The sequence below is a fragment of the Bufo gargarizans genome, chromosome 1 (assembly GCF_014858855.1).
Source record: "Bufo gargarizans isolate SCDJY-AF-19 chromosome 1, ASM1485885v1, whole genome shotgun sequence".
Lineage (NCBI taxonomy): Eukaryota > Metazoa > Chordata > Amphibia > Anura > Bufonidae > Bufo > Bufo gargarizans.
The window spans coordinates 670,191,029-670,215,813 of record NC_058080.1 but is presented as its reverse complement, the minus strand read 5'-3'; the positions used below and the strand labels follow the sequence as shown (position 1 = coordinate 670,215,813).

The following is a 24,785-nucleotide window of genomic DNA, read 5'->3' as shown; positions in this document are numbered from 1 at the left end:
ATCATCAATATTAAAACAATAAAAGGCTTGAACTACTTCAGTTGGTGTCTAATGAATCTAAAATATATGAAAGTCTAATGTTAATCAGTACATTACAGCAAATAATGAACTTTATCACAATATGCAAATTTTTTTAGAAGGACCTGTATGTGCCTTAATCAAAGCTAAATGCGGTCCAACGAAATAAAAGTATGTGACTTTTTTTTGCAATGTAAATATACAGGGAGTGCAGAATTATTAGGCAAGTTGTATTTTTGAGGATTAATTTCATTATTGAACAACAACCATGTTCTCAATGAACCCAAAAAACTCATTAATATCAAAGCTGAATATTTTTGGAAGTAGTTTTTAGTTTGTTTTTAGTTTTAGCTATTTTAGGGGGATATCTGTGTGTGCAGGTGACTATTACTGTGCATAATTATTAGGCAACTTTTTTTAAATTTCCATATTTTATTTATAATGCAAAAATACATATCCGCATAACATTTATAATATTATAAATTCTGAAATCATCCCCAACCCACCCCACCTATCCCCCCCCCCTCCCAACCTTGCAGGAAAAGAGAAAAAAAAAAAAAAAAAAAGGTATATAATAAAAAAGGAAAGTTCCAAATTAATTAAACCATGTCCCACTCTTCCCACAGTTTACCCCATTTTAGATAAGATCCTCTTTGTTTGTACAGAATCTTCTCATAGCTTTTCACTTTCTCGACCAGAGCCAGCCAGTTGCTGCAGTCTGGAGCGGAGGAGCTAAACCATAGTCTAGCGACAAGAAGCCTAGCCAGGAACATAACCTTGATCAATAATTGACATTTTATGGGCTGATAATTAACCTCCAATAGGTCTCCCAAGACCCATATCCTGGGAGACAGAGGAACAACAATGTTAAGTTTACAAGCCAAGGTGGTCTGGACCGATCTCCAGTAACTACCCACCATTGGGCAATCCCAAAACAGGTGTAAGTGGTCTGCCTCGGAGTCGCCACAACGTGGGCAATCAGAGGAGGCTCTAAGTCCTCTTCTATATAGCCACAGAGGTGTCACATATATTTTGTGCAAAATGTTAAATTATACAACAGTGTGATTAAAATTATGTGAAACATATTTTAAACTATCCCCTATATTCTCCCAATCTGGGGGACCCACCTCTGAAAGTAACAAAGACCAGGACTTCTGTCCTGGAGAAAGAAGACCCCGAAAAAAATGTTTCATTAAGTGTCTATAACAATGTGATATTTTGATTTTCGTGGCAGCTTTCTTAATAATAAAATCGTGTAGGAATTCAGGAGTATCTATAAGAAGAAGGTGACTATTCAGAGTGCTAGAAAGTGCAGACCTCAATTGGAAATATGCGTACCAGGCCACCTCACCCAAATTTGCTCTGTGCCCTATTTCCATCGAGGACAGAATTTGTCCACCACTAACCACCTGATGTAAATACTGAACCTTCTTAGTCCTCCAATACTGGCAACAATTCAGATCGCTTAAATTCACTAGCTTTGGATTATGCCACAATGGGGTGCAAATAAGTGATGCCTTAACTCCACACCAACTCCTAATGACCCGCCAGGTCTTTATAGCCATTCTGCAGAAAAGTGTATACCCGATCTGTATATTTAATAGATAGTCGGACTCCAATACAGTAAAGAAATCCGTAAAGCCTGAGTCTTTCACCACTTTATTGCAGAAATGGCTATTTTCCCAGTCACTAAAAAGGCAGAGTTGAGAGGCCATAAAGTAACCCCTAAAATAAGGGAGGTTAAGGCCTCCCTGATTATAAGGCATAGAGAAATAGAGCGCCTTCAGTCTAACACGCTTCCTCCCCCATAGTAGGTCGTTAAGCATCCGCTCAATTAGTCTAAAATACTTATCTGCGATCCATACAGGCGAGTTGCGCAGGACATAAAGAACCTGGGGCAGTACTACCATTTTTATTAAAGAAATTCTATCAGCTCTTGTGTGCAGAATTTTTTGCCATATCTTGATTTTAGCCCTCAGCTTAATCAGCAGGGGAATCAAGTTAAGTTGTAGATATTCCTGAGGTTTGGCAGAAACTGAAATCCCCAGGTACTTTATTGATTCAGAGACTGTTAACTGGTTATCCCAGTCACCTCGCAGCTCGTCTATAGGGAGGAGAACAGTCTTCTCCCAATTGATCTCCAGGCCAGACGGAGCAGAAAAAAAACCAACCAAATCCATTATACGAGGGAGAGTAGTTTCTGTTTGCTGAAGAAAGACCAAGATGTCATCTGCATAGAGAGATACACGGTCGTGCTTCCCCATTATACCAAAGCCGGCCACCTGCAAATCCTGCCTTATACTGGCTGCTAAGGGTTCAATATAAATATTGAAAAGAAGGGGGGAGAGAGGACAGCCTTGACGGGTGCCTCTTCCTAGGGTGAAGCTCTCTGTGATCGTATCATTAATCCTGATCCTAGCAGCTGGGGAACTATATAATAGCTGAACCATCGCCATAAATCTAGGGCCAAAGCCCATTTTTTTCATCACCTCCCAGAGAAAAGTCCACTCCACCCTGTCGAAGGCTTTGGTGGCATCCAGCGACAGGATGGAGCAGGCACCACGCCCCGGAGACTGAATATTCATAAATAGCCTATGCAAATTATGATGGGTGCCCCTTTTTGGCATAAAGCCATTTTGGTCTGGGTGGATAATAGTGGATATAACCCGTGAAAGCCTCCTAGCCAAAACTTTAGATAGTAGCTTGGCATCTGTGTTTAGTAGCGAGATTGGTCTATAGGAGCTCATTTCTATCGGGTCCTTATCCTTTTTAGGAATTAAAACAATAAGAGCCTCCATCATAGTGCATGGTAAGCTCCCTCCCTGTATTGCCTGAGAAAAGACCTCTAACAGCTGGGGGAGAATCACATCGCTGTACTTGCGGTAAACCTCATATGGAAGGCCATCCATCCCTGGCGACGAATTCCCCGAGACAGATCCCAAAGCCTCCTGAAGTTCCGAAAGGGATAACTCCTCTTCCAGATATTCTATTTGGGCTTCGTTTAAAATGGGGAGTGAGATCCTTTCCAGGAACCGCGTCGCCAGGTCGGGTGGCAAGCCAGAAGAGGGACTGTATATCTGGGTAAAATATTGTAGAAAGGTGTCCCTAATTCCTTCTGGATCTGTTATAATTTCCCCCGCTGTATTGCGGATCGAGACAATAGATTGATTTTTTTTGTCCTGTTGTGAGATTATCCTAGCTAGCAACCTACCAGGGCGTCCAGACTCCGAAAAATATTTTAAACCCTTGAAGAATACTCTATGATTTGCTTTCTCTGTTATGTATTTATCCAAGGAGCAGCTGGCCTTCTGCATCTCCTCCCTATTATGCTCAGTAGGTTGACCGGTAAATTGCTCAGTTGTACATGCAACAGCCTTGGTCAGTTCCTCCTCTTTTTTTTTAAATGTTCTCTTTACTGCAGCAATCTCACTTATAAAAACCCCCCTCAGATATGCTTTCAGGGCATCCCATACTATATTGATGTTAGCAGAGGGGCGATTCACCTCCCAAAAGGAGGATATCAATGATTTAGTGGGCTGAAGATTATCCATAATAGAAAACCAATATGGATTCAGCTTGAATCCTAGCCCCCTATTGTCCTTGTTCTTCCCCGTGCAAACCTCAACCAGTACGGGTGAGTGGTCCGAGACTGTTCTTACCCCATATCGTATCTTACGGATGTTGCACAGATTATCTTCTTAGATTATCTTCTCAATTATTAGGCTACTTAACAAAAAACAAATATATACCCATTTCAATTATTTATTTTTACCAGTGAAACCAATATAACATCTCAACATTCACAAATATACATTTCTGACATTCAAAAACAAAACAAAAACAAATAGGTGACCAATATAGCCACCTTTCTTTGCAAGGACACTCAAAAGCCCTCCATCCATGGATTCTGTCAGTGTTTTGATCTGTTCACCATCAACATTGCGTGCAGCAGCATCCACAGCCTCCCAGACACTGTTCAGAGAGGTGTACTGTTTTCCCTCCTTGTAAATCTCACATTTGATGATGGACCACAGGTTCTCAATGGGGTTCAGATCAGGTGAACAAGGAGGCCATGTCATTAGATTTTCTTCTTTTATACCCTTTCTTGCCAGCCACGCTGTGGAGTACTTGGACGCGTGTGATGGAGCATTGTCCTGCATGAAAATCATGTTTTTCTTGAAGGATGCAGACTTCTTCCTGTACCACTGCTTGAAGAAGGTGTCTTCCAGAAACTGGCAGTAGCACTGGGAGTTGAGCTTGACTCCATCCTCAACCCGAAAAGGCCCCACAAGCTCATCTTTGATACCAGCCCAAACCAGTACTCCACCTCCACCTTGCTGGCGTCTGAGTCGGACTGGAGCTCTCTGCCCTTTACCAATCCAGCCACGGGCCCATCCATCTGGCCCATCAAGACTCACTCTCATTTCATCAGTCCATAAAACCTTAGAAAAATCAGTCTTGAGATATTTCTTGGCCCAGTCTTGACATTTCAGCTTGTGTGTCTTGTTCAGTGGTGGTCGTCTTTCAGCCTTTCTTACCTTGGCCATGTCTCTGAGTATTGCACACCTTGTGCTTTTGGGCATTCCAGTGATGTTGCAGCTCTGAAATATGGCCAAACTGGTGGCAAGTGGCATCTTGGCAGCTGCACGCTTGACTTTTCTCAGTTCATGGGCAGTTATTTTGCGCCTTGGTTTTTCCACACGCTTCTTGCGACCCTGTTGACTATTTTGAATGGAACGCTTGATTGTTAGATGATCACGCTTCAGAAGCTTTGCAATTTTAAGAGTGCTGCATCCCTCTGCAAGATATCTCACTATTTTTGACTTTTCTGAGCCTGTCAAGTCCTTCTTTTGACCCATTTTGCCAAAGGAAAGGAAGTTGCCTAATAATTATGCACACCTGATATAGGGTGTTGATGTCATTAGACCACACCCCTTCTCATTACAGAGATGCACATCACCTAATATGCTTAATTGGTAGTAGGCTTTCGAGCCTATACAGCTTGGAGTAAGACAACATGCATAAAGAGGATGACGTGGTCAAAATACTCATTTGCCTAATAATTCTGCACTATGTATGTGTATATATATATATATATATATATATATATACATATACATACACCATACACTTGTGCCCTAGATCTCCCAGGATACACACATTCAACTCTACACTGCCCTAGACCACCAGGGAAATATGTACTAACCTCCTCTTAGCCCTAGACCACCTTAACTGTCCTAGTCTACAAGGCATGTAGATATTAATCCCTTCCCAGCGCTAGGCTATCTGAGATTCTGATATAAACCCCTGGACAGTCATAGACCACCAGGAATATTCTCTAATTCCCTTCAAAGACACAGTAAGGGTGTTTTTAGGCTGGGTTCACACCTAAACATTTTTACAGCGCGTTCCTACGCGCTGTAAAACGCTCAACAAGGAGAAACCAATGCTTCCCTATCGGCATGGTTCTCACCTGGGCGTTTTACAGCGCGTACGATTGCCCTGTAAAACGCCCGACGCTCCAAGAAGTACATGAGCTTCTTTGGGGCGTCTTGTCGCGCGTTCCCGTACATAGACTTTCGGGAACGCGCGACAATGGGCGTTCGCTTGTCTCTGTATGCGCGATTGTAAACGCCAGTACAATCGCGCATACAGAGCGCTCCTTTCAGAATGCTCAGGTGTGAACCCAGCGTTAGTGTCCACTTGCTGTGTGCACCCGAAAAGCTCCCAGCGCACACATCAGACATATTCATATGCCCCCATTCTCTCAACACTATTCCATACAGATATAACTGGTAAAAAATGAATACCATAGAGTGCAAGTTTTTTTGCAATGGGAGCCTATGGGCGACTAATGCCACCGTATTTCTGTACAGTACCATCCATCATAAGTATGTGTTGGTTAATCCTCCTGCAGTGTACTGCAGGATACTGTAAAACCATGTAGGTACTACATTAAGCTATTTACGTGCACATATGACCCATTGTGTATCTGGCTGCTGCATGGTTAACTATTTGGGTGCTGTACAGCAATATTTATTTCATACCATTTTGGAGCCTGCCTTGGAAAGAACGGCACTCACGGCCTATATTAGGCCACTTAGTGGCTATGGAAACTTAGAGGGAACATTTGTGGCAATTTTCTAGTTACCCGAAATTGGAAATATACTGATAGAGAAAAAGCATAAATTTATGAACCTTTGAATTCTAGACACTGTCCTCTGACAGGCTGTGTAATATTCATGGGGCTTCATTGGGACTACATATATTGATACTCCACCTTCTGCAGTTAGTAAGGCTGCAACTGTTTCTGACTTCTTATAAAGCTTCCTGAAGCCTTTGCTTAAATGGCCTAAATACTCACGTCGTATCGGGATGGTAACTTTTTAGGAGCCGATACAAGGTAATGTTGGGCTATCAGTTAGAGGTTGTGGTTCTTTAATGATGCATTACACGCAAATATTTTGGAAGAGATGGTAAAATTCTGCCAGTAAACTGCAATTCATGTGCTTTCTGTGCGGCTTCGCAGCTCTTGCAGTGGTGTGAAATTCTCATTTTACACACTTTGCAGTCAGGGGCTATGAATTATGCATTGAGCAAGAGAAATCCTCAATCTCCTGCTTCATCTGCTATATGCTTTACCCAGCTTCTGTCTCTATTAACAAGATGAATTGTAAATGGGTAAATCTAGAGGCAATGTACCCTTAACGTCTTCTCCTAGACCCACATTGCCTCCTACAGTGGAATGAACGTCAATCTGTTGTGGAGGCTTAAATGAGACATTATCTTGATAATGCCGCTATTTGGGTAACATTTCACGTGTAGTGCATGTTCCACTTTTTTTCAGTTGATGCTTTGGAATAAGCATTTCTGTTGGATAATATGTAATACACACTGCTCATTTTACTTACATATAAATATTCTAGATATTTTATCTAGTGTCTATGCTTTAATTTTATTTATATATATATATATTTATCATTTTTTTCTCTCTATCTATATATATAGATATATATAGATATATATATATATATATATAGTACACATAATAGCATAAAGGTAATCATCACTGACTTAAGCAATTTTGCACTTATTGATCACCATTGTTAAATAAAATGTTCAACAACCATTAAAAATTTAGAAATGTTTAAAGCAAACAGTCCCAACCGAGACCATTGCTTGGCCAGCAAGGGGGCACCTGTACAACACATCATCATGTTCAGTCTGGTGAGGACAGAAGCTGTAGCACTGGAAAAGGGGGGCTAACAAAATATGAGTGTTTTGAAAATTCCACCAACTACATTTTAATGGATGTCTGTGGTTGGAAAAATAAACCATTAAAACCAGTTACGCTACAGTTGAAACAGTTCATGATCATACTTCAGAATGCCTCTGGCGGTGGCTTATCTCCAATGAGAACAAGAGATGATACGTTTTGAGATCCAGCATGCCCAACCCTTGGGGAAGCGTTAGGACACTCCCTAACACATTAGAAATCAGCAGGTTTGGCCAACACTCGTCTGGTTTGTATGGTCAGCTTTACTGAGATGTGCAGACAGTCTGATTCCTGTGGGGGTCAAGCAAATAAGATGAATAGTGGATGATACTAAAATATTGGGGATCTGTCATTGAGCCGCAGATAAATATCTGGTGTGGTCCCAGCACCGGGGCATTGTCTTACACATAGCTACTTCCGCACAAGTATGGCTGTGATATTTTAACTCTGCCCATTCAAGTAAACAGGGTGTCCTTTGGCACTTCAGGGGCTCCTTAATTCTGTCCTAAGATTAGCCCAGCATCAGAAATTTCCAGTTTAACACGACGATAGTAGAAAGTTTACAATTGGTGTTTCAGTTTACATTTTTTATTAAATGGACCCCTCATGGTATCTGGCCATAATCTTTGACTAATGCATGTTTTGGCAAATCATCAACCGTTCTCGTAGGGCTGTATGTCATCAGTGAGATCTCATAGAGTTTTCCTGCTGTAAGACATGAGGGATTCTGCTTATCACAACATGGAAATTCATGTGCCAAGAAGCAATGGATTCTGAGTTTAGGCTACTTTCACATCTGTTTTTGCTGGATCCGGCAGGATTCATCAAAAATGCTTCCGTCATCACGATGCAACCGGCTGCATCCGTTATGAACGGATCCGGTTGTATTATCTCTTAAAGGGAACCTGTCGCCTGGATTTGGGGTATAGAGCTGAGGACATGGGCTGCTAGATCGCAGCTAGCACATCCGCAATATCCATTCCCCATAGCTCTCTGTGCTTTTATTGTGTAAAAAAACCTATTTTATATATATATATATATATATATATATATATATATAGCTACTAACGTTTCCGGAACCTAGCCACGCCCACTGTGAAGGAGCCCACCACCGCCCGGCATCCTCCGAATCTCCTCCTTGCTCCCAGACGTCAAAAAGCTAGAGCGCCGTAATCTTGCAGTGCGCGAACAAGCGCATGCGCAGTGTCTGCATAGTGTTCCTTTCCTGTGCTGGCATCAGCCTCAGGGAACGAACTGCGCATGCGCTAGCTCGCGCACTGCAAGATTGCGGCACACTAGCTTTGTGACGTCGGGGAGCAAGGAGGAGATTCGGAGGATGCGGGGTGGTGCTGGGCTCCTTCACAGTGGGCATGGATGGGCTCAGAGTGAGAGAACGTTAGACTCATCTCTGAAGCATGGAGGAGACAGGACTCATCTAAGGTTTATTTACATATATATAAAATCGTTTTTTTGACACAATAAAAGCACACAGAGCTATGGGGACTGGATATTGCGGATGTGCTAGCTGCGATCTAGCAGCACATGTCCTCAGCTCTATACACAAAATCCAGGTGACACGTTCCCTTTAAAGGCTATGACGGATCCGTCACTAAAACCATTGTAAGTTAATGGGCGCCAGATTTTTTTTTGTGTCCGAGAAAACTAATATGGCACCATTGACTGACTTACATTGTGTGTCATGCCCGATATGTCTTGCTTTGCATCCCATGCCGAACAGAATAATGCTGCTTGCAGTGTTTTTCTGTCCATCATGGGAACCGAACGGAACAGAATGCATTCTGGTGCACTCCGTTCCGGTCCGTTTTGTCCTCATTGAAAATGAATAGGGACAAAACAAAAGCGTTTTCCTCCGGTATTGAGATCCTATGACTGATCTCAATACCGGAAAGGAGAAACGCAGATGTGAAAGTAGCCTTACTCATCAGAACTGGCCTCAAAAGATGATATAGATTGTTAGACAGGATAATACCAAAAGCAGACCGAAAACAGGTATTTCCTTCAATCCCATAGACTTTGAATAAAGAGGCAGGGAGTAGGCTCGAGCATCGTTTCACTCCTACCAGCTATGATTTTGTGGCTGGGGCGGAACAGGGGACAGGAGGTCATTTTTCTTCTGAATGGTGGGAGCCCTGGCATTTGGATGAATGCTTGATGAAGCAGCATTTCCACCAAAGGAAAAAAAAGGGAACCGACTATCAATATAATTATATCAGGCTTATAGTTCTCTCGCTATATGCGTTCTGTTCTGCTCAGTTGTTTCCTATGCAGGGAAAGTTCTCCAAAAGTTATCCGTTTTAACTGCAGTGGTGGATATATTAAAGTGATTTCATTGTAAAAGTGTAAGGCTATGTCTACACTGTTTTCTGTCCAGTTTTGGCATACTTCTATGTTGAACAACTTAGTTGACTACATTCCATACAGTAAAAAAAAAAAAAAAATATTGGGATTCTTGCCTCCCTCCCCCACTTCCAGCGTATGCCAAAAGGATCAGTTAAGCCCTATTTGGTGAATATGTGTAAGCATGCCTGCTCAGCTATTTTCGGAACTACCATAGGAAACATTATTAGAGAGAACACTGCGCATGCGCGTGGTGTGCTCTACTTTACTTTCGGGGCCTGTTCTGGAGATGGGTGCAGGTCTCACAAGTGGTATGCCATCAAAGTCCGAGATGACATTAAAGCATGCTGTCTTTTGATCAGATGTATAGTAAACCAAGGTCTACATCTACCATGCTTTATCTGAAATGTTTTTTACCTTACGATGACTCACATTTCCATGAGATGCATAATTATTATTTTAGCTATAACCTAACTGTTGTCCTGTTTTCTATTAACAGAAAACTGAAAGTAAACCTGCCAAAGAACCTGCCAGGAAAAAAGACATATCCCTTCTAGACCTAGACGACTGTAAGTATTCTTGGTTTGAACTCCCTTAAATCTGGTTTGCTTTGTACAGATTGCATAGTTTTATGTTGTACCTTTTAAAATATTTTTTGTATTGTTGTTTGGTTGAGTAAATAAAGGGCTAAGACAGGGAATTGGTATTGTGGCTGGCTAGGTCTGGATAACTAATTGTGATGGCACAAAACCCTTGAACTAGATAATCTTCCCGTAGCAGATGTTTTATTGCTTCAAAGGGTCTAAAAGAAAATATTACTTAACATAATCCTCTCATGTTGTGTAGACTACTCTCAGACACACTTTTATGTCTTCATAGTTATAGATTACAAGCAAAAAATAGGCAATAGAGTTGATAAAGTTGAAAAAAGACACAGGTCCTTTCAGTCCAACCTATAATCTTACTGTATGATCCAGTGGAAGGCAAAACCCATATGAGGCTGATGCCAAATGCCCCACATTAGGGAGAAAACACCCCCCTTTATTAATCCCGTCTTAGTAGCGCAGTCCACCTATTCCCTTAATTACCCAAGTCTCCCACCTCTGCACCTGCCCTAGTTCGGCTATATCCTTCTTACGCGTTAGTCATGTGTTCTTTCTTCCCTTTACTTACTCTGTAATTTACAGACAAGAGAAGAGGAAACAGATGAAACAGTGTAATCCATCCATGATGACAGGATCAGACTACGAACAGTTTGTCTGTAGACTGTTACCATGGAGACAAAGGACTAGTAACATAGTATATAAGGCCGAAAAAAGAGATTTGTCCATCCAGTTTGGCATGTTATCCTGCAAGTTGATCCAGAGGAAGGCAAAAATTCCTTCCTGATGGCAATCAGAATAACTCCCTGGATCAACGATCCCTCTCTAGTAGCTATAGCCTGTAATATTATTACACTCCAGAAATACATCCAGGCCCCTCTTGAATTCCTTTATTGTACTCACCATCACCACCTCCTCAGGCAGAGAGTTCCAGAGTCTCACTGCTCTTACCGTAAAGAATCCTCTTCTATGTTTGTGTACAAACCTTCTTTCCTCCAGACGCAGAGGATGTCCCCTCGTCACAGTCACCGTCCTGGGGCTAAATAGATGATGGGAGAGATCTCTGTACTGACCCCTAATATATTTATACATAGTAATTAGATCTCCCCTCAGTCGTCTTTTTTCTAAAGTAAATAACCCTAATGCTGATAATCTTTCAGGGTACTGTAGTCCCCCCATTCCAGTTATTACTTTAGTCGCCCTCCTCTGTACCCTCTCCAGCTATGCTTTGTCTGCCTTGTTCACAGGAGCCCAGAACTGTACACAGTACTCCATGTGTGGTCTGACTAGTGATTTGTAAAGTGGTAGGACTATGTTCTTATCACGGGCATCTATGCCCCTTCTGATGCAACCCATTATCTTATTGGCCTTGGCAGCAGCTGCCTGACACTGGTTTCTACAGCTTAGTTTGCTGTTCACAAAAATTCCTAGGTCCTTTTCCATGTGAGCTACCCAGTATTTTACCATTTAGTATGTATGGGTGACTTGCATTATTCCTTCCCATGTGCATAACCTTACATTTGTCAGTGTTAAACCTCATCTGCCACTTATCAGCCCAAGTCTCCAATCTATCCAGATCCATCTGTAGCAGTATACTGTCCTCTTGTTAATTACTTTACACAGTTTATTATCATCTGCAAAAATTGATATTTTACTGTGCAAGCCTTCTAAAAGATCATTAATAAATATATTGAAGAGAATAGGGCCCAATACTGACCCCTGAGGTTCTCCACTAGTGACAGTGACCCAATCTGAGTGTGTGCCATTAAAAACCACCCTCTGTTTTCTATCACTGAGCCAGTTACTTACCCACATACAGACATTTTATCCCAGTCCAAGCATTCTCATTTTATATACTAACCTTTTCTGTGGTACAGTGTCAAATGCTTTGGAGAAGTCCAGATATATGACATCCATTGATTCGCCACTGTCAAGTCTAGAACTTACCTCATAGAAACTGAATAAATTAATTTGACATGACCGATCCCTCATGAAGCCATGCCGATTTGGCGTTATTTGCTTATTTTCATTGAGGTACTCCAAGATAGCATTGTTTACCCCATGACAGATGTTAAACTTATTGGTCTATAGTTTCCGGGCTCTTTTTTTTTTCCTTTTTTTTTATATTGGCACTACATTTGCTATGCGCCAATTCTGTATAACACTACTTGTCAGTATAGAGTCCTTAAATATCAGAAACGAGGGTCTGGCTATGGCATTAGTTCTCTTAGGACACGGGGGTGTATGCCATCTGGTCCTGGGGATTTGTCTATTTTAATCTTTTTAAGACACCACTGTACTTCTTCCTGGGTCAGACATGGCACTTTTAATGGTGAATTTACTTTTACATTCTGCATTTCAGCTGACAAAAATACTTAATAGCTTTGCTTTCTCTGTGGAGGGCCAACACCTTCAGATTTACCGTATTTTTCGCCCTATAAGACGAACCGGCCCATAAGACGCACCTAGGTTTTTGAGGAGGAAAATAGGAAAAAAAATATTTTTAACCAAAAGGTGTGCTTTTGGTGGGTTTGAACTAATGGCGGTCTGTGCATGACATTATTATGGGGGATCTGTGGATGATGCACTGTTATGGGGTGGGGGATTTGTGGATGGCATTATGATGGGGGGGATTTGTGGATGGCATTATGATGGTGGGGGGGGATCTGTGGATGGCATTATGATGGTGGGGGGATCTGTGTATGGCATTATGATGGTGGGGGGATCTGTGGATGGCATTATGATGGTGGGGGGATCTGTGGATGGCATTATGATGGTGGGGGGGATCTGTGAATGGCATTATGATGGTGGGGGGGGGGGATCTGTGGATGGCACTGTTATGGGGGAGTGGATCTGTGGATGACACTGCTATATGTGTCATCCACAGATCTCGCCCCCATCATAATGCCATCCACAGACCCCCCCCCATCATAATGCCATCCACAGACCCCCCCCCCATCATAATGCCATCCACAGACCCCCCCCCATCATAATGCCATCCATAGACCCCCCACCTTCCCATCATTATCCCATCCATAGATCCCTAAGGAGAAGCTGTAGTAGGCTGGGAGAGCGGCGGGCAGTGCAGGCACTGTACTCTGGCCCCTCCGCTCAGTATGTACTGTATTATACCTAGTGTTAATCATAATATCTAAACTGCGCTGCCCCTGCTCCCCATCTGTACCATACTTACCGGTACATGTTGCACTCCGTCTCCTGTAGTAAGCGCTAGCAGGCAGGCCGGGCTGCAGGCGGCCGTAACTCACTAAGGTCACGTGCCTGCTCCGCCAGCTTCATTCATAAAGTAGACGGAGCAGGCACGTGAGTTACGGCCGCCTGCAGCCCGGCCTGCCTGCTAGCGCTTACTACAGGAGACTGAGTGTGACATGTACCGGTAAGTACGGTACAGAGGGGGAGCGCAGTTTAGATATTATGATTAACACTAGGTATAATACAGTACATACTGAGCGGCAGGCCAGAGTGCACTGCCCGCCGCTCTCCCCGCTTATTACAGACCCTCCTCACTAATACATCGCAATCTGCGATGTAAATTGCCAGCATTGGCCCCATAAGACGCATGGGCACTTTCCCCCACTTTTGGGGGGGGGGGGGGTGCATCTTATGGGGCGAAAAATACGGTATACTTTTTACCATTTATATTATTGAAAAACATTTTAGGGTTAGTTTTGCTCTCTTTGGCAATTAATCTCTCGGTCTCTAGTTTGGCTGCTTTTATTTGTTTTTTACATATTATATTTTTTTTCCTTATAGTTTTTCAGTGCTTCCTCGCTACCCTCCTGTTTAAGTGATTTGAATGCATTTTTTTTTTCCATTTATTGCTTTTATTACAGTTCTATTTATCCACGTAGTTTTTTTCTTGTTCCTTAACCTTTTATTCCCATAAGGTATGTACCACTCACAATTAGATTTTAGGATGCTTTTAAAAATATCCCATTTCGTGGCTGTATTTTATTTTGTTGAGGACTTTGTCCCAGTTAGTTAGGCCTATGGCCTCTCTTAGTTGGCTAAATTTAGCTTTTTTGAAGTTTGGTGTTTTTGTTCCTTCCTGAAGAAACACACTCTTTTGAAGCATAATTGGAAGGTTATTACTTTATGGTCACTATTTCCCAGGTGTCCCCCGACTTGCACATCTATTGTTCTGTCAGGCCCATTGGTTAATACGAAGTCCAGTATGGCCCATCCCTCTGGTCGGGTCCTGAACCAGTTGGGAGAGGTAATTGTCTTTGGTTATTGCCAAGAACCTGTTTCCTTTATGAGATATACAAATTTCAGTTTCCCAGTCTATATCTGGGTAGTTGAAGTCCCCCATAATAACCACCTCATTATGATTTGCCGCCTCTTTTATCTCGTTTAGTAGTAGATTTTCTGGGGACTCTGGTATATTAGGTGGTTTATAATAAACTCCATATGTTCATGTCCCTCACTTATATCTTCCCAGACTGTGGGCTTTTGACAGGACTTTACATAAAAGTAGACCCCTTCCCCTCTCCGGTTTTGGCGATCCTTTCTAAACAGACTGTAACCTTGTACATTAACTTCCCAGTCATAGCTATCATCCAGCCATGTCTCAGTTATTCCCACTATGTCATAGTCCTCCTCACACATCACTAATTCCAGTTACCCAGTTTTATTAGTCAGGCTTCTGGCATTAGTATACATACATTTGAGAGGTTTATGTATATGTTTTTCCCTACACTTTTCCTTCTAAGCTGTTCTAGTCCCTCCTTCCATTCCTCCCCAGTTCCCACTACCTTGCCCCTGGTCTCTATCTGCACTATCTTCCCATCCTGTAACGTAATTACCCTCCCCCCCAGTCCCTAGTTTAAACACTCCTCTAACCTTCTATCCATCTTCTCCCCCAACACAGCTGCCCCTTCCCCATTAAGGTGGAGCCCATCCCTACGATAGAGCCTGTAGCCGATGGAGAAGTTGGCCCAGTTCTCCAGGAACCCAAAGCCCTACTTCCTACACCAGTTCTTGAGCCACTTGTTAATCTCTCTAATCTCCCGCTCTCTTTCTTGTGTGTCCCATGGTACCAGTAGTATTTCGCAAAATACTACCTTTGAGGTCCTTGTCCTAAGCTTTTGACCTAAATCCCTAAAATTACGTAAGTCCATAGTCTATACCAGTGATGGCAAACCTTTTACAGACCGAGTGCCCAAACTGCAACATAAACCCACTTATTTATCGCAAAGTGCCAACACGGCAATTTACCCTGAATACTACAGTCCAATATAGAATATCTTCCATGTACTTTATCATTTATCTGCAATAGCCTGCCTACATTCCATGTGCTGCCTGTGCTGTTCATAGTGCGCCCTGTGCTGCTGAATGGCAGGAAAAGTCTAAGGCATATTGGTACACCATAGACTTTTTCCAGGGTGTGGGTGCCCACAGAGAGGGCTCTGAGTGCCACCTCTGGCACACGTGCCATAGGTTCCCATCACTGGTCTATACAGTAAGATGTACTTGTCTGTGTATTTATTCATAATTGCACCAGCTGGGTGTTATGGTTCTGTGTAAAAGCCATCTTGGCGTCCGTAGAAGATGTCTGTACTTGGATGTATACAGTACTTGTGGCTATATGGAAATGACAAATAGCATTTAGCATCTTTCTCTTTATTCTCATTTTGCAGTTAATGATGTGCTGCCTTCAGTAGCTCTTCCCAAACCTGCCATCCTTTCTCCCAGTTTAATATCAGACCTGCAAGGTTTAACCCTCTCCACTCCATCTCCAGTAATAAACGTAAGTGACCTTTTTATTATTTCATTATGTACTGGGTTCCAGTTATTTGTCCACTGGTGAGTCTTGCAGAATATTATGACCATCAGTGTTAGATGTTAGATGTATGCAACTGTGTGGTGACTTGTATAAAATGATTATTAGGCTAAATACATGATCAGGATTGTGTGCGAATTTTCCACACAGATTTCCATAAGGAAAGTCTGCACCGTAGGTCTTGTACATTATATTCTATAAGATTCTGAAATTGTCATGCACACAATGCAGATTTTTTTCAATTTATTTTATTTTACCTGACTGGATTTTCTCTATTTAATGGGGAGAGGAAAATCCGCATGCAAATCCGCACCAATTCATGGATTTCAGTGCGGATTGTCCACACATAAAACCTGAACGTCTGCATTTTTACCCTTAACCTCTATAATCAAGTTTTGTTCAAAATAAGGAGTCAATTTTCAGCAACTGATATGGGAAGTTGTGCTCAGTATAAGGTGCTGAAGGCAGTTAAGGGGCTGTTCACATTTCATTTTCGATATACGTTTAGATGTACTGGAAAAGACAAATATAAAAACATGTCATTTTGTGGTGGTGTGTTATGGGGGGATCTGTGGATGACGCACTGTTATGGGGGGGATCTGTGGATGATGCACTGTTATGGGGGGGATCTGTGGATGACGCACTGTTATGGGGGGGATCTGTGGATGACGCACTGTTATGGGGGGATCTGTGGATGGTGCACTGTTATGGGGGGGATCTGTGGATGGTGCACTGTTAGGGGGGGGATCTGTGGATGGCGCACTGTTATGGGGGGATCTGTGGATGGTGCACTGTTATGGGGGGGATCTGTGGATGGTGCACTGTTATGGGGGGGATCTGTGGATGGTGCACTGTTATGGGGGGGATCTGTGGATGACGCACTGTTATGGGGGGAATCTGTGGATGACGCACTGTTATGGGGGGAATCTGTGGATGACGCACTGTTATGGGGGGAATCTGTGGATTGCGCACTGTTATGGGGGGATCTGTGGATGGCGCACTGTTATGGGGGGATCTGTGGATGGCGCACTGTTATGGGGGGATCTGTGGATGGCGCACTGTTATAGGGGGGATCTGTGGATGGCGCACTGTTATGGGGGGATCTGTGGATGGCGCACTGTTATGGGGGGGATCTGTGGATGGCGCACTGTTATGGGGGGGATCTGTGGATGGCGCACTGTTATGGGGGGATCTGTGGATGGCGCACTGTTATGGGGGGATCTGTGGATGGCGCACTGTTATGGGGGGATCTGTGGATGGCGCACTGTTATGGGGGGAATCTGTGGATGGACGCACTGTTATGGGGGGATCTGTGGATGACGCACTGTTATGGGGGATCTGTGGATGACGCACTGTTATGGGGGGATCTGTGGATGACGCACTGTTATGGGGGGATCTGTGGATGACGCACTGTTATGGGGGGATCTGTGGATGCGCACTGTTATGGGGGGATCTGTGGATGGTGCACTGTTATGGGGGGGATCTGTGGATGCGCACTGTTATGGGGGGATCTGTGGATGTGCACTGTTATGGGGGGGATCTGTGGATGGCTGCACTGTTATGGGGGGGATCTGTGGATGGCGCACTGTGGATTGCGCACTGTTATGGGGGGATCTGTGGATGGCGCACTGTTATGGGGGGGATCTGTGGATGGCGCACTGTTATAGGGGGGATCTGTGGATGGCGCATTGTTATGGGGGGATCTGTGGATGGCGCACTGTTATGGGGGGGATCTGTGGATGGCGCACTGTTATGGGGGATCTGTGGATGGCGCACTGTTATGGGGGATCTGTGGATGGCGCACTGTTATGGGGGGATCTGTGGATGGTGCACTGTTATGGGAGGGATCTGTGGATGGCGCACTGTTACGGGGGGGGGAATCTGTGGATGACGCACTGTTATGGGGGATCTGTGGATGACGCACTGTTATGGGGGATGTGTGGATGAGACACATGTAGCATCTTATGTAATGGCGACAACTATTCACGCAGGGACAATATACTGTGACACCTATGATACTGTGACCAGCATAAGATCATCTTATGCTGGTCACAGTATCATATGTGTCACAGTATATTGTCCCTGTGTGAATAGTGACCCCCATTACACCACCGGGCACCCACTTACAGCAGTCTTTATATGTAAAATCTTTTTATGTAATGCTCCAGCAATGGCTCTGCTTTCTTCTGTAACAGTACTCACTATCAAAGCAGCGGTCCGGCCGGCAGCGTAACGTAACTCACACAGTCAGTCACGCTCCTGCCAGCTTCATTATTGAGTGATGTCATTGTAGGCGGGGAAAGCAACGTATGCATTGAAAATAAATCACGGACATATGCAACTTGCATACATCGCAAATGTTATTCACGTTTTTACCATTGATAGCACTCTTTGGATCTCTTCAGGGTGTTGACGGTGTTTCTAGATTCATACACAAAATTAGTATATCAAACCTAAATTTAAAAGACTGACACACAATGCTTTCAAATAATAAAATAATGAATATTCGCCTCACCGATCCCCTGCCGCTCCTGTTTCCGGCACTTCCCAGGTCTCCTGTTTGTATCGACAGTGACCAGGACATATAGAGACCAGCGGGGTTCCCAAGAAACTTATCAAGTGGCGTGGCAGAGGTATTATTTTAAAGCATCCTGTGTAGAAGTTATGAGTGAATTGCCATCAGTCTGCATTAAAAGACCAATTGAATGTTAGCAGTTTGGGTGGGGTGTCCCTGCACCATTTGACTTTATCTAATCAGTGCTGTCAGTGTCAGATTGTGCAGGGACACCCCCCCCCCCTCCCCCTTAACTGATAACACCCAGATGCTGGTAGCTCCTGCATGAACTTCTAGTAGGAATAATAGCGGAATGGCACAACATAGAATTATATGAAAAGATGCTTCAGAATTGTTATTACATGGGGAATTGAAGTAGCTACTAAAACAGACATGTCAGAAGCTGTAAAAATGTATATCGTAAAATAACTGATCACTGAAAGCTGAACATTTGTGCCAGAGGTTCATCCATTGTTGGTCCTGGGTAGAGTTGTTGCGATACCAATTTTTTTATTGGATTTCGATACCATCATAAAAAAGTATTGCGATACTCGATACCATGCGAAAAAAATAAACCCAAAAAGACACTTGCATTCCGCAAAAAAAATAAAAAAAAATTCTGTTCCGGCGTTCACCGCATTTTTATTTTTTCTATTTTAATAGTTTGGACTTTTCGGACGTGGCGATATGTGATATGTTTATTTATTAATTGTTTGTATATTTTATACGTAATTTATACTTAATATTTTTTCTTATTTTTACTTTTTATTTAATAACTATTTCCCCCTTAGGGGCTAGAACCTGGAATTTTTTTCATCCCTTGTCCTATTCACCCTGATAGAGATCTATCAGGGTGAATAGGACTTCACACTCTCCCTGCTGCCCTGTGCACAGTGCACACAGCAGCAGAGAGATTACCATGGCAGCCAGGGCTTCAGTAGCGTCCTGACTGCCATGGTAACCGATCGGAGCCCCGCGATTACACTGCGCCACCAATGATTCTAATACTGGGGGGGAGGGGGGCGCACTGCGCCACCAATGATAATTAACCTTTAATACAGGAGGCGGGTATTGGCAGCAAATCAGAGGCATATAACCCTCTCAGGTGCCGCACCTGAGGGGTTAACTGCCGCTGATCGCAGCTTCCTCTCAGAGGCAGGGTGCCGGCAATGTGATTCTGCTGCCGACACCTGCCTCCTGTATTAAAAGTTAAAGACTACCTTTCATGGGTTCGGACTTTAAGTTAGCAGGACATCCCTGCACCTACTTTTATTCCTGGGCGCCGCTCCGTTCGCACGCTGTGCCCCAGTTACAGTCTACTGATCCGTATGCTAATTACTACTATCGGAGCGATGGGGAGCAGACATCAGCTTCTTTCCTGGGCGTTCCTTCTAAAACAGCAGCGCAGGCCAGTATCGAAAAATGGAAATCCCGGTATTGTATCGATACCGGGACAAAAGTGGGTTAGTGGTGTCTTATATTGAACATTGCTGGGACTATTTGTCTTCTAGTTTATTTTTTTCCATTAATATCTCCCTATTTTTGCGTTTTTCTAGTTTTATTGTGGCGACACAGCCAGGAGCTTCTCACCTTGCTATTTGCATACTCTAGCTGTGATATCGGAAATAATAATCCTAACTTTTTTTTTTTTTTTTCAACTTTTTCCTTCAGTGAGAGAGAAAATGAATTTAACTGTAGTGCACATGCCGAACTAACACTAAGAAATTAATTTATTACCAGGCGAAGGAGAGCTTAGAGTAAGAATAGATGAGTATATGACCCTAATATCAGAGAAATGTAGCAGCCACTTATCCCAGAATATGTCAGACAGTCTATTATTCAAATGATTCAGCCCTGTAATTGCATCCAGCTTTTATAAAGCCTATCAATAAAGCCTATTTCTCTAAATTCATAGCCGCCGCACATTATTGAAAGTATACTTTGTTCCTTTGTTTCATCTACTTGGTCCGCAAATGAAGATTAATAATAGAGTATGGTATCACCACGCCGTTTCTGTACATTCCCTTGTGACCCTGGGGCCAAGGAGGAGACCCGTACCGTTACGCTAATCCGCACATTTTTGGCGCATCTAGTCTGCATTGGGTTAATTATAATGAAATAGACTAGAAAATATGTTTAAATGTTCATTTTATTTTTAATCAAATCAACCTTCTTTTTCGGAGTGATTGAAATGTCACCCAGTCTGTTTTCTCATGCATCGGTAAATCAGTTACTGGATTATGCAGGCAATTTGAGGACTAGAGGCGTCCACAGCGGCGAATCGGTTCTAATGTCTGAGACTGGGAGACCTTGCAATTATGGGCGTATGATAAACTTTCAAGACTTCGAGGTGGAATGTTTTGCGCGTAGGAATATCAGAGAATGCAATATGAAGATAAAAGCCTGATAAAGCGGAGCCAGGGATAATATGTACACGGAAAAACCTTGCTTAAAAAAAGTGCGCTGCCGCAACTTGGTGTGATATGCTGATCAATGCAACTTTTCAGATATTGCGCTGAATATTACATTTTCATGCCATTGTGCTGTAGTCAAGTTAGTGAATTGTCATCTACCCATTACCCGGAGCTCTCCTGACAATATGGGGCTATTAAAGTCAGCAGCAGCAAGCATTATTTGGAACCCGAAAATGCTACATTGACGCCTTCAGGGCCCTTCAATTTTCAGTTTTTGCATTTTTGTTTATTTACTCCCTGCCTTCCCAGAGCCACAACTTTTTTTTTTTTTCCATTTACATAGCCATATGAGCGCTTGATGCAGCGATGCCTATGATGATTTTTTTTTTTTTTTTTTTTTTTTATTATGGGAAAAGAGGGTGATTTTCATTTTTTTTAGGTTTTTAATTGCTTTAATATTTTTGTTAAACTTTTTTTTTTTACTTTAAGACACAAAACCCCCCTCAAGGGAACCTGAACGTGCCTTCATTAGATTGCTTTTCCTATACACAACTTTAAAGGACAGGGTATTTGTACCTATAAAACTGTCTGACCTGTTGCATGTGCGCTAGGCAGCTGAAGACCTCTGTCTTGGTCCCATGTTTATATGTGCCCGCATTGCTGAGAAAAATGAAGTTTTAATATATGAAAATTAGCCTTTAGGAGCAATGGGGCATTGCCGTTACTCCGAGAGGCTTTGCTCTCTCTGCAACTGCTGCACCATCTGCACTTTGATTGAGAGGACCAGGCAGTGAAAATGTAATCGGGTACAAATCTGCTGACAGATGCCCTGCCCTTATAGATAAGTGGATAGGAAATTCAGCATATTCCAATGCAGTGATGCCACCTACAGGGCTACATTTGGAATATACCTGTGATAGGCCTGGTAGCTTTCTACAGGATCTGGCCTATCACCACCAAGTAACAGCCTCCCCTATTTCAATGCGTCGCTTCCGTGGAAAACCGTCTCAGATGCTGTGGTTACAATTGACCATGGCATCTGAGGGTTTAAAGGGGGGTCCAGGAAAATATATTTTTGACATCCTCAGGATAGGTCATCCGTATCAGATCTGTGGGAGTATAACGCCCCACTGATCAGCACTGATGTACGATGCTGTCCTTGGAAATCTGCCGGGAGCCTGAAACAAACATTCCATGGGATGCCAAGACTTGGACCCCTGCTGATGTGATAATAATGGCCAATCCTGAGGATAAGCCATCATTAACTTTTTCAGGAAAACCCCTCTAAATGTCTGCGATAGGTTTTATCGCCAATTGCACACATTCGCTCCGAGTGTCTGCTGTTAAGCCAGTTGAAGGATGGAACTGACCACGTGTGTCTACCTTGGCGAGCTGGACATAGAAATAGGATAAGAACAATCATCAAGTGGTGCTATACAAATAGAATTTAAGGGAACCCGTCACAATGAAAATACAAAGTAATTTTTAGGCAAGAGGAGCTGGGCAGATTGATGTATAGTTTTTTTTTGTTTGTTAAAAGATTCAATAAAACTAATCAGCTCCTCCTGCTCTATAACATGCTGTTTTCAACTCAGACACCATGTTCAACATGAGTCATTGGGACATTTATCAAGACATTCCCATACGCCTCTAAAGTCGCAAATTATTGCACACACATTTATCACTGAATAAAAATTAACAAAATAAAATACACTACACATATTAGGTATCGCCGCGTCCGTAACGACCTGATCTATAAAACGGTCATGTTACTTTCCCCGCACGGTGAACGCCATAAAAAAAAAAAAATATATGAGAAAATTGAAATTTTGCCTACCTCACTTCCCAAAAAAGGTAATGAAAGTGATCAAAAAAGTCGCATGTACGCCAAAATAGTACCAATCAAACCGTCATCTCATCCCGCAAAAATCTTACCCTACCCAAGATAATTGCCCAAAAACTGAAAAAACTTTTGCACTTAGACTATGGAAACACTAAAACATGATTTTTTTTTTTTTTTGTTTCAAAAATGAAATCATTGTGTAAAACTTACATAAATAAAAATAAAGTATAGATATTGCGTATCGCCGCGTCCGTATCGACCGGCTCTATAAAAATATCACATGACCTAACCCCTCAGGTGACGTAAAAAAATAAAAATAAAAAGTGTAATATAGAGCAACCAAAAATCATATGTACCCTAAACTAGTACCAACAAAAATGCCACCCTATCCCGTAGTTTCTAAAATGGGGTCTTTTTTTGGAGTTTCTACTCTAGGGGTGCATCAGGGGGGCTTCAAATGGGACATGGTGTAAAAAAAAAAAAACAGTCCTGCAAAATCTGCCTTCCGAAAACGCATTCCTTTCCTTCTGCGCCCTGCCGTGTGCTCGTACAGCAGTTTACGACCACATATGGGGTGTTTCTGTAAACTACAGAATCAGGGCCATAAATAATGAGTTTTGTTTGGCTGTTAACCCTTGCTTTGTAACTGGAAAAAAAATATTAAAATGGAAAATCTGCCCAAAAAGTTAAATTTTGAAATTGTATCTCTATTTTCCATTAAATCTTGTGGAACACCTAAAGGGTTAACAAAGTTTGTAAAATCAGTTTTGAATACCTTGAGGGGTGTAGTTTCTTAGATGGGGTCACTTTTATGGAGTTTCTACTCTAGGGGTGCATCATATGGGACATGGTGTCATAAAACCAGTCCAGCAAAATCTGGCTTCCAAAAACCATACGGCGCACCTTTCCCTCTACACCCTACTGTGTGCCCGTACAGTAGTTTACGGCCACATATGGAGTGTTTCTGTAAACGGAAGTCAGGGCAATAAAGATACAGTCTTGTTTGGCTGTTAACCCTTGTTTTGTTAGTGGAAAAAATTGGTTAAAATGGAAAATTAGGCAAAAAAATGAAATTCTCAAATTTCATCCCCATTTGCCAATAACTCATGTGCAACACCTAAAGGGTTTAACGAAGTTTGTAAAATCAGTTTTAAATACCTTGAGGGGTGCAGTTTATAGAATGGGGTCATTTTTGGGCGGTTTCTATTATGTAAGATTCGCAAAGTGACTTCAGACCTGTAGTGGTCCCTAAAAATTGGGTTTTTGTAAATTTCTGAAAAATTTCAAGATTTGCTTCTAAACTTCTAAGCCTTGTAACATCCCCAAAAAATAAAATATAATTCCCAAAATAATTCAAACATGAAGTAGACATATGGGGAATGTAAAGTCCTCACAATTTTTGGGGGTATTACTATGTATTACAGAAGTAGAGAAACTGAAACTTTGAAATTTGCAAATTATTCAGAATTTTTGGTAAATTAGGTATTTTTTTATGTAAAAAAATTAATTTTTTTGACTTCATTTTACCAGTGTCATGAAGTACAATATGTGACGAAAAAACAATCTCAGAATGGCCTGGATAAGTCAGTGTTTTAAAGTTATGAGCACTTAAAGTGACACTGGTCAGATATGCAAAAAATGGCCAAGTCCTTAAGGTGAAATAGGGCTGAGTCCTTAAGGGGTTAATGTATATTGGGGTCTCCCCTGGCAGCAGATATCTGGGAGAGATTAATATTGCAGTTAATTTTTCAACATGTCCAATCCTTTGGATCTGGCAGTGACTTATCTTACCTTGTCTTTCCTGCATCTGTATATGTGTTGCTATTTAGAGGCCATTGTTACAAGGTGACCATATACAAGTGACCTTGCTCTTCATGGTTTACCTTGGGATTTTTAATAATAATACCTCCTAACCCTGTA

At 42.4% G+C, this 24,785-nt stretch overlaps 1 protein-coding gene across 2 annotated transcripts in view; it reads left to right on the top strand.

Annotated features, from left to right (window-relative positions):
- AP3B1 (adaptor related protein complex 3 subunit beta 1) overlaps positions 1–24,785 on the top strand; it is a 316,263-nt gene that overhangs the window by 196,464 nt on the left and 95,014 nt on the right. For both annotated transcript variants that reach the window (XM_044276105.1, XM_044276102.1), the window contains exons 21-22: positions 10,152–10,221; positions 15,912–16,021. In XM_044276105.1, the coding sequence (XP_044132040.1) occupies positions 10,152–10,221; positions 15,912–16,021 (180 nt within the window). The remainder of the gene's footprint in view (positions 1–10,151; positions 10,222–15,911; positions 16,022–24,785) is intronic.